The 11,550-nt window shown below is 44.7% G+C and overlaps 1 protein-coding gene across 2 annotated transcripts in view; it reads right to left on the bottom strand.

The window, feature by feature from the left end:
- Positions 1–1,128: 1,128 nt before the first annotated feature.
- LNX2 (ligand of numb-protein X 2) overlaps positions 1,129–11,550 on the bottom strand; it is a 179,167-nt gene continuing 168,745 nt past the window's right edge. For both annotated transcript variants that reach the window (XM_088460272.1, XM_088460273.1), the window contains exons 9-10: positions 10,016–10,174; positions 1,129–5,775 (exon numbers count right to left, since the gene is read on the bottom strand). In XM_088460272.1, the coding sequence (XP_088316398.1) occupies positions 5,640–5,775; positions 10,016–10,174 (295 nt within the window). In that variant the 3' untranslated portion in view covers positions 1,129–5,639. The remainder of the gene's footprint in view (positions 5,776–10,015; positions 10,175–11,550) is intronic.

The raw sequence follows: 11,550 nt of genomic DNA, 5'->3' as shown, positions 1-11,550 counted from the left end.
CGACTGTCATCTGCTCCCATACATTACTAGGTTTTCATTCCAACCAGCCAGACTGGACAGATATCTGACAGAACACTGTATAGTGGATAGCCAGCTTAAGAGTGGCAATGATTATCAGAGCGAAAAAGATTCCTAAAATTCATATTATGTGGCCCCCAAACAATTGCAATGCCCGATGATATTTGATCAGAATCATGGCTAAAAAGAGACACAAAGGGCCTGATTCAGCTTTGGGAATAGAGTAAGATATATCAAGTAACTGTGGACCTGGACAAACCATGTTGCAATGCAAGAAGTGCAAATATATACATTTATTTTGCATGTGGGGTAAATACTGGCTGCTTTTGCATGTAGCTCACAAATACTGCACAGCTTTATATTTACATTGCAATTTAGAGTTCAGTTTGGACACACCTCTCCCAAATCTAAATCTCTCTGCACATTTTACATCTGCCCCACCTGCGGTGCAGCATGGTTTCACCAATATGCACAATTACTTGCTTATCTTCCTAAAGCTGAATCAGGCCTGAGTGTGAGCCCGTGCAGACGTGCCGCTGTGAGCTCTCCTGAGCCTCCACTCACCATCTGGCGACCGTAATCTTGAAACCTGGCTCCTGAACACTACATCCCGCCTGATACAGCAGGACACTGCATTAACCACTGAGTGGTTGCCCGATTTGATACACAAGGCTGGGTGGGGGTGAGTGACTTGAGGCTGCAGTTCTTCTGAAGAGTGGCATTATATTATATCTCCTTCTACATATGGTGCTCAACATCAAGTATTTTTTAAGTGCTATTACATGCACCATAGCTCATTTTTGTATATGCTATTTTGAAGATACATATTTTACAGGCTCACAGTATATCTCATCACTATTAGGTTAGAATTTGGTTATTAACCAGATTTTATTTTTCAAGAATAAAGTGTAGCTCTTCAAGAGGTCTATTTTTTCTTAAATAGCTCACACTCCAATTAAGGTTGGAGACCACTGCCCTAAACCATACAATGGAGGCTCTGTGAAATGAAATACTGTTAGAACTTGTTTACTTACTGAATAGATATTGTTTTCTTACTGACACATAAATGTTACAAAATTTATACTTACTCTTATCTACGGTTGAAAACCTTATTTATAAATACCCAAATACCCCTGGCATAATGTAATAATATATAGCAACTCCAAAGCTGACATGACTGACCCACTTTTAAGTTTTATTAAGCATTTTTGTTTTTGTACATCATTCATTTGGTTTCTGACCAACACAACAAAAACCCATGCCTAGATGACCAACCTACAAGGAAACGTCCTAAAGAGACCTAAATATGAACAAATGTGTTTGTCTTACCTAAAAATATGCACCCTATACATACTGCCATGGCAAATCATATTTATTGTTCAACATTCAGTTTGAGAGAGAAAATATTTTAACACATCAGACTTGTTGTCTCTTATTGTAACCTCATGCTTTAAGACATGTACATTGCTCAGTTTTATAACCAGCTAAATATAAACAATATACTTAAAATGAGTAAAGGGGTCCATACATCTACAGCTTGGATTTTCCCTTCTGCCAATATGACACGATCCGCGGCCATCAATGATCGGCGGATCAGGGAAATTCAACCTGTAGAAAATCCCTGACTTGCCGATAACTGGCCATTTTCGAGTCTGGATCGGGGACACAAGGTTTTTCAATACTCCCGTTTCACTGACCCCACTGTCAGCAGAACGACAAATGGCAGCAATCAGTGGCAGATGTACGGGCCCCATAACTGTAAAGTGCAGCTATCACAGCGTTTTGTGGAGCAAATTAATATTCATGAGGATGCAACCAATCAACTCACTAAAGGAGAGATGTATGAAACATTCTAAACAGGTCAACTGGAGAAGTCCTTCTTAGCAACCAATTAGCTTTTGGCTATCATTTGTCTAGTACACTCTATAAAATGATAGGTGGAATCTGATTGGGTGCTAAGGGGAACACCACCACTGGTCCTTTTTAGAAGGTTTGATACAGTAGATCTCCATCTGAGAACCAGTGACATCATTGTGGCATGCTGGCAATTGTCATTGGGGCTGCTGCTGAGTTTGAACGTATTTGCGTCCAAGTGTGCAGATGTAAAACACGTTTATCAAAATAGCGTGATTGTGGGCCTAAGCTAAGCAGGGCCGGTAAGAGCAGGAGGCACTGTGAGCCCCTCAGCCAGAGGCAAATTCAGGGGGAGCACGATCAGTGTGATCGCTGCCCCCCCCCCCCCCACACACACACACACACAGGCAGAGGAGACTGCTGCTCAGCTAAGCAGGGCCGGTAAGAGCAGGAGGCACTGTGAGCCCCTCAGCCAGAGGCAAATCCAGGGGGAGCACGATCAGCACCCCCCCCCACACACACACACACACGCACAGGAGACTGCTGCTCTGCGGCAGCAGCAGTCTCCCACGCTGCTGACAGGTAAGAGGGAGGGGAGGGTGGCGTCAGACCAGGGCCCCTCCAACAAGCCCGGGGCTGGGTAATTAGTATTCCCCCCCCACCCCTCTTGTCGCCCCTGAAGCTAAGTAGCAAAAAAATAAATTTTACATGCAGGTCGGCCCCAGTAGCATATGCACAAGGTTTGTGCCAACGAATACGTCACATACCCTTACACCCTTGTGCTTAACCAGTTGTTATGATTGCAAAAGACGCCATTAGATTTCAATAATATGTAAAAAAAAAACCTTTAATACAGCAGTTAAAAGTCTACAAATCATGTACACATTTCAAATATGCACAAAAAACTTAATATTAATCATAAGCAACAAAGACAGCACCAATCAGATGAATTTGCAATCAGCAATGGTTAGGTAGTGGCGGCTGTCTTCATCACAGTGTGTATTTGCATGTGCCCTAATGTACTCAAAAATGACATGGCTTGGAGAGAGATACAGTATATGAGGGCACAGTATGTGCAGATATGCTTCTGTTTACAGAACGCACACTCACTGTACTCCGCCTATGTTATTCTACCCCGTCTTTCCCTGTCCCAGCTCTTCAGGCACAAGTGGACACACATGTCCGACTCAAGCAACTATACATATGCATGCAACCTCTTTTCTCTTCATGCACAGAACATTTTTGTGGACTTTACATTAAGCGTTGGCGCACAGAACGTTCAACTCAGCAGCAGACTTATTGTGCTTTACTGATGTCAGTAGTTCCATCATGACCGTCATCTCAGTGACTTATTAATGACATAGGGCCTGACTGCATGCAATGCCGATAGTTACGCAGATCGAGCCACTGTTAGCCATTGTGCATGCGTGAAAGCTGCACGTGCAGCTATTGTTTTACCGCACAGAGGATCCACTCACAAAATGAGTGACAGGTCAGCGTTTGGGGGAGTTAGAAAAACGCAGGTGTATCTGACCATTTGAACACTGTTTTCAGGGCGTGAATATATTATCCACTGAGTCCTTACTCGCAGCAGGAGAGCCCTCTGCGTGTCTGGAGACCCGCTGCGTCTGCGACACCTTAGACTTACTCAGAAGACTGATGGCTTCCAGATCTGCGTTCGATGTCTCCAAATTTTCCGATTTTGTGCATGAGCGGCGGATGTGAGATGCCCTGGACAGCGAGTTGGTCATTAGCATATTTTCGTAATTGCGTTCCCTGAGAAATCGCAACTGCGATGGAATTTGCGTGCGGATCTGATTGTTTGCTTAATGCAGGAGTTCCCAACCATGGTCATCAAGGCACACTAACAGTCCAGGTTTTAAGGATAGCCGTACTTGAACACAGGTGCTTTAATTAGTACCTCCGTTATTGTGATTTAACCATCTGTGCTCAAGCATGGATATCACTAAAACCTGGACTATTAAGCTGGCCACACATCTAAAGATTATCTGTCCAACCAGCCAACTAGTTGATTGGTTGGAATGAAAATCTGGTAAGATATACAATCAGCAATTTGCTCCCAAACGCTGGAAAGTTGGACCAAAACTGTTGTTTGAACAAATTGTTTAGATCAAACATTTAACAAACCTGACTGAACGACCATTTTCATCTGTTTTCTGGCATTTAGGAGCAAATTGCTGATCATCATTTACTCCCATTCCTTACCAGATTTTCATTCCAACCAATCAACAAGTTGGCTGGTTGGATGTAAGTTGGTCTAGTGTGTGGCCAGCTTAAGTCTGCCTTGAGAACCGAGGTTGGGAACCACTGGCTTAATGTCTCACTGATGTCACTGCTTCTTACTGTATTGATAGTCTGCATTATCGTGAATAATGGCTTAGCTCACAAATGGCTGCCTTCAGTGTGTGGACATGTGCACCTTGGGTCAAAAATGAAATGTTAAATGCTGTACAATTAATTGCACACAATACAATTTGATCAGAAATATCAGTTTGGATTGCAATTGGATAAGGTGGGAAATGCATTGCAGTGTGTATGTGCTATAATCGCACAACCCTACACAATTCTTCAGTACTGTAGATCTATAATCTAAAATTGCGAAATGCGTGGCTTAAACCTTACGATCTCTTAGATGTGACCGTGTTACTTTTCTATCACATAGTCCAATGTGCATAGTATGTGATGGAGTGACATTGCAAGACAATGGACATTATCAAAATCGATATAATTTGCTCAAAAGCATAAAGATCATCACATGTGTTGGTAGCGTTATTGTTGAACTACATATACCATGATGCACTACCAGATACCGGAGCTCGTTTTCCCATGATGCCTAGCAAGTTGTGAAATTACATTCATTTAGATGCCTGGCAGGAACAGGGTTGGGAAGCCCAATGACTCCTATTCTTGGTACAAATTATATTCAACAAGCTATCTTCATGTCCAACTTTGTAAAAAGTCCACAAATACAAGCAGATCGTAATATAAATATTGCAATAAAAATATCAAAAGTTTGTTTATACTACCAAAAAAACATTCATTATCATCATTGAAACAAATCCCCCATTCATTTGTATAGGCTCCTTTGTATATTAAATAACTTTTTGATAAAAAAAAAGAGAGCAAAAGAAATAAATTAGTTATTGCACAGTACAAAACCCAGTTGTGAAAGATCTGGCTTTGCCCCCTGTGGAAGTCTCAAAGCAGCCGCGTGCAGATGAATGATATTGTTAAGGACATCCGTTATTGGCAATGTTCCCTTCAGGTAAACCAATAATGGTCCTCTAGCAGCAGAATAGTCTACAAATAAATGCAGGGGGAGTCAGGCTTTCACATTTACAGAGAAGATGGTGAAATACTGACTCTGGTACACATTTCAGCTCTGAAGAAGTAAGAAGGGCCATCCAACACCTTGTACTCTTGGCACATACAAACATTGACTCTATGGCTTTGCACAATCTCTACAGCAAGACTTTATTCATAAGTGGGCACACGGCTCTGCTCTGGGTACAGTCTACAGACGTGGTTACTAGGCCAGCACAGATGGTGGCGGGTGAGTCCAGGTCTCCCATGTTGGACCACGAAAGTTTCTTCAAAGATGTTACAACACACATCTATCACTTTTGAGCAGATGGGTCGGGGGAAGAAGCCAGTCATTTAATTGATTGTTGCAGATATTTGGCCCAGCTCTTAACCAGCTCTAAAGCAGAGTAGATACATCAAGGCAATGCTTTTTAAACGATCACTTAGACCAGGCTTCCAGGCCAGGAGATGACACTAAGTGTGACTTTGCTTCGTTGCTCCTTAAGCATGGGGACTAGAGCGGAGTGACTCATTCCCACTGTAGATAACCCATTCACCGCAACAATCATATCTCCACACCTGCAATGGGAAATGAAAAATAATTCATACATAGATACCCGGAGGGTTCACCATCTGTCCACTTATTACAACAGCAAATGAGCCATCTGTCCATAGAATAGAATGAATACATGGTTAATATGATCACTAGTTGTACAGTCTCCGCTCTGGCTGTCTGGGACCTACCACGATGGTGAGGATATTAAAGTGCAATAAAGTCTCATAACAAGAAGACAGCAGGAATCACTATACTTCCCTAGCTCACTTTATATGTATATTGTTTTATCCACGTTAGGTTATTTGTTTTATCTTAATCATGTAAGTAAGGTGCAAAATTGAATTTGTTAATGATACTGAATTGGGAGCAAAACAAATAAAGCAAGTAACTTGCACCTGGGCATGTTGCATTATAAGGGGTGCAAATACATTTTTTTATGCAGGGTAAATACCGGCTGTTTCACATGTAGCCCAGAAATGCTGGGCAGATTTATTGTTACACTGAGATCTACATTTGATTTTGGACAAGCCCGTTCCAAATCTAAATCTCTCTGCACAATTTAATTCCGCACCCTGCTTTGTTCTCAACAAGGGTTTACCACCCATCCGGAAATCCAATGGACAATCAACAGTGCTGAGTCCCAGAGTCTGGAGTCTTCTTAATCCTGGACAAGTAGCATCTGGAATTCACTTCCGCACGCCTCTACTTGCCCCACAGTCCACCTCTGTCTGTGGCACACCTCTGCCCTCCCCACAGTTTGCCTCCTCTGACTCGTCTGTCCAGTCAGAGGGAAGAGTGGCTGGCAGACACAGACAGTGCTCACAGAGGAGCTGTGCTACTGAGGACATGTACTATAACACAGGGGGAGCTGAGGGTACAGTAATGCATGTAACACAGGGGGAGCTGAGGGTACAGTAATGTACAATATGTAACACGGGTAGCTCAAGGGACTGTAATGTATATAATAGAGGGGGACTTTAGGGGACAGTAATGTATGTAACACAGGGGGAGCTCAGGGGACTATAATGTATATAAAAGAGGGGGACTTTAGAGGACAGTAATGTATGTAAAAGTGGAGAGCTGAGGGAACAGTAATGTATGCAAAACAGCTAGAGGGAGCTGTGTGTACAGTAATGTATGTAACACAGGGGTAGCTCAAGGGACTGTAATGTATAAAAAAGAGGGGGACTTTAGGGGACAGTAATGTATGTAACACAGCTATGGTGAGCTGAGGGACCAGTAATGTATGTAACACAGGGGTAGCTCAAGGGACTGTAATGTATAAAAAAGAGGGGGACTTTAGGGGACAGTAATGTATGTAACACAGCTATGGTGAGCTGAGGGAACACTAATGTATATAACACAGGGGGAGCTGAGGGAACAGTAGTGAATGTGACACAGTGGGAGGGAGGAAGGAATGTAACATGGGGGGGAGCTGAGGGAATGGTAATGTATATGACACAGGGGGGGAGATGTACTAAGCTCTGGAAAGTGATAAACTACCACCCACTAACAGTAATGTTACAGGCTGTGTTTGAAAAATGACAGTAAGGAGCTGATTGGTTGGTAGTTTATCACTCCAATTTATCACTTTCCAGAGTTTAGTACAACTGCCCCCCGTGAGCTGAGGGGTAGGTTTACCACCCATCTGGGATTGCTCCGGACAGTCTGGAAATCAGCAGTGCAGAGGCTTGCTAATCCATGATGGTTAGTGTCTGAAAAATCCAGCATTAATGGTATGAGGGGGTTCTGAAGCATATAAAAGAGCATTAGGTGACACTGAAACATATATAAGGGCATGGGGTCTCTCAGGCATATATATGGGCATGGGAAGGTCTTAGGCATAGGGGGGCTCTGCGGTGGCATATGAGGGCATGAGAGGGATCCAAGACACATATAGGGGCATGAGAGGGGATGAGGATATAAGGGGTCATGATGTGGCTCTGAGGTATATATAATGGCATGAGAGGGGTCTGAGGCATATAAAGGGGTATGGGAAGGCTCTCAGCTGGCATATAAGGGCATTAGGGTCTCTGTGCCATCTAAAGACATACCTCCCAACTTTGTGACTGATAAGGTTGGGCCCCCCTTGCGCCTATGGCGCCTGCGCCCGAAAAGGGGGTGTGTCCTCATAGCACCTCCCATTTTTAATCACTCCGGCGGTGAGCCTAGCAATTCTGGTGAAAAGATCCTTTGCGCATTGATTTCTCCCAACTTCCCACCCACCACGGGACACTGCAGCCCACGTGTGGGACGGCGGACAGTGCCTGAATAGCAGGACTGTCCCGCCAGAAGTGGAACAGTTGGGAGGTATGTAAAGAGCTGTTTATTAGAGTGGTTAGATAATGGCCTGAAATCTGACAAATAAAATAGTGGTAACCCTACAGTGGTTTGGCTACTCTACCCTGTCTCTACCTCTGTAACTGGCTGAGAGCGTGAGAACCAGAGCTATCAGCCAATCAGCGCTTTCCCCATTCATTCTAATGCCGGTGACCAGGAACGGCCTCCAATTCGCGCAAGTACTGTATAGAGTGTACAATACTGTCCGTCTGAGATCGGGTTATGCATTTTTCTTTCATTTAGGAAGACCAGTGGACTTCTACATGGGATGAAGAGGACCTGATCCGTGGATTTGTGAGTATGAAATATTTTTTAATAAAGGGATACCCCATTCGCTGTCCGTGTACTGTCATTATTTTAATATTTTCTTTACAGTGGGATACAGGTGCCAGCGGGCCCTTGCTTCCACAAGTCTCTGATGCAAGGGCAGGCTTGCTGGGACCTGTAGTTCCACTGTAAAGAACAATATTACAATCTATTTTTACACAATCCTGCATCCAACGCCTTCAGGGCTGTTTGATCCTCGGAAGGGGGCCCGACTTTCCAAGGATTTGGGGCCAGCTTACATTATGGAACGGGGACTCAGCGGTTGCGGTGGGTAACGCCATTGCGGTGGGTAACGCCATCTTCTTGATGGCGTTACCCTTAGAAGCATATGGGCTTCTCTTTGCTGAGTGCTGATAGAGGGATCCAATCGGATCCCACCCAGGACCACCTGTGGCGCGTGCATCCTTCTGCGCAGGACACCGGAGAGGCTTCTGGGTTATAGACCCGAAAGTCCCTCCATCGCAAAGGGCCGCTCTTACCGTAAGAGTGGTCCTTTGCGGGGATCGTCATGAATACTGGCATGCATGCGATGACCGGCGGAATGCATCGCATCACACCAAGGAATGTATTGAGACGCCCATCTGCGGCTTTGCAGATCCAAGCATCTGCGTATAAAGACTCGGTATTGGTTGCAAATCATTTGATAGGACCCTATGGTTGCGCAGAGATGCCAGAGCCACATTCACTGAAGACAGGATCACAGACGCAGGCTGTGACATTCCCCGAACACAGGCGACACACCTGCACCTTTGCTGCCACTTCCCTTTAGCTCCCCTGTCCCCTGGATTCCCCTGTCCTAGGTATAAATAAGTAAAGACAGTGTTGGAGGTTAAATGTATAGACTACAAAATAAAAAAAGATGAAATGACGTGTAAACCCTAAATTTATTTTTATTTAGCTGCACTAAGCATAAATGAATAAAATCTATCCCAGTTGTTGAAGTGTCTAGGAAATAAGCGATGTTAAGAGGTGCAGCACTTCTTTACATAGTTCTGAACTGTAATTTACTCTCATTTTGATTGTTGTCACCGTATCTGCTAAACTCTCTGTACTTGCACAAAACTGGTTATAGCTTCACTAGGTGGAGCAATGCAATGTATCACAGAGAGATAGGGGAATAATCAATTAGTGGGACAATGGGGATTTGCTGGATACTGCTTGGACAGAGCTTGTTTATTTTACCAATGTTTTGCCTTAATGGGCCTATCCACTAGGTGACCTGAAAGACTAGCGTTCAGACCTTCAGGTCGCCGAGGTGCAGTGCCCGCACTGAATGGCATTCACTAAGCCCGACCTCCTATCTCTGAACATGCCGAACCTGACAAGCGTCGTCAGGTGGACGGGCATGTTCAGTAGATAGTCGGGGTCAGCAAGGACCCAGCGTGCACGTGCATCGCTGGTCCTTGCTGGCTATCCATTACACGACTTTGTGATCAATGCGACCAAAACCTCCTGGTTCACAAAGTCGTGTAATGGATAGGCCCCTTTAGAAATGGTACAAGGTTAGTGCAATAGAGTTAAAGCAGCATACATCAACGTTATGTATAAAGAGACTCATAATAGGGGAGGGGGACACAACTGCTTAATCTTACTTACTTTAGTCGTCCATCATAGTATGCAGGTGTCCCGAGTACTATGGTCTTAATAAAGAACGGCTGGTTTGTGTGATTCTCCTCGTAACCGCCCACTATGCTGAAGCCCCAGCTCCCCAAACTGCTTCTCCGCAAAATCACATCATGGCAGCTATGGAGACAACTAAAAAGTGATATCAATGTTATTAAAAGTGGTAGACACAAGCCACTATTACAATTACTATATAGCAGATTTCAAACTGATTAAACACAGATACACACAACTTTATTATTTGCGTTGATACAGATGATGATAAATCTGTACACATAAATTATTGGGCAAGTGCACATAATAAAATATGGCCTTTATTCAGAGTCCTAAACACAATTGCAGACTCTTTTTCCATATCAAAATTGCACTTTTCAGTAACAGGGGCGTTTCTCCGACACGGGCCCCCTCCTCTCCGCCCGGCAGCGCACTGGGCTGTGTGCGGCCAACGCCGGAGTTATAGACTGGAGTTATAGTTATAGACGAGTGTGCCCAGAGTCTATAATGTATGCACAGGTCACCGGGAAAATAGCCGCGGCGCCGATGTGGGACTCCGGAGAGGTAAGTAATATTATGGGTGCAGGGTGTGCGGAGCGGGGCCCCCCTGGACTCAGGGGCCCGTGTTCCCCCGCACACTCTGCACCCATTATAGATACGCCCCTGTGGAAAATGTAAGAGCTGTCCTTTGCAAATGAGGGACTTCCTCCCAGAAGTCCCCCTGGCGTCCTTCTGTGCATGTGCCGCAGGGGGTGCTGGGAGGGATCCGATTGAAACCCTGCCGGGGAGGTGCGGGGGGCATAGAGAATAGAAGCCCATGCCCACCGCATCAAAGCCCCGGAATATATTGCTTTCTGGGGCTTGATGCATATGAGAAATGCGGTTTGGGGTTTGACTGCATTTCCTGCTTTGCTGCATCCCGCCCTGTGCGTCTCCTTATGTCTCATGTCTGACTTGGGACTCACTACGACTAGGGGGCGGAGGCCGGGGCTTGAATGGGCGTGGACACGCAGACAGCGGATGTAAACGTCATACAGTGAGCGTGCAGTTACAACAGAAGTACAGTAAGGGCATGTTCTGGGAGTGTAGCCTCAAGCTAAGATGCTCCAAACCACATGGGTACTTATTAGCTGCACATTCCAGCCATTAACTACAATATATTTCTATTGTGTGCCTCGATTGTGACCCTTTTGTGTACTTCAGTCCCAATCCAGTCTCATCTCAGCCAACAAGGGGAGGGAGTCACAGCCCGACACTGACAGATGTGGCTGACTGTGAACAGGTCACAGAAAAATGACAGGAGCTGATTGCTTGGTACTTTTTCTCCGTCCACTTTATCACTCTCCAAGGCTTAGTGCATCTCCCCCAATATGTTAAAACCAGAATGTCGACTGTTATGATCTCAACATGGTTAAAATGTTGACATTTAACATGTGGACATCTGGAAAAAACGTCACGGACAAATTGTTGACATTGGGGTTAGGCTTAGGGATACCTAAGAAATATATTGGCGA

This window comes from Taudactylus pleione, unplaced genomic scaffold (genome assembly GCF_031769625.1).
Source record: "Taudactylus pleione unplaced genomic scaffold, aTauple2 ptg000043l, whole genome shotgun sequence".
NCBI classification, from domain to species: domain Eukaryota; kingdom Metazoa; phylum Chordata; class Amphibia; order Anura; family Myobatrachidae; genus Taudactylus; species Taudactylus pleione.
The sequence above is the reverse complement of the archived record's forward strand: the minus strand, read 5'-3'. Positions and strand labels throughout refer to the sequence as shown.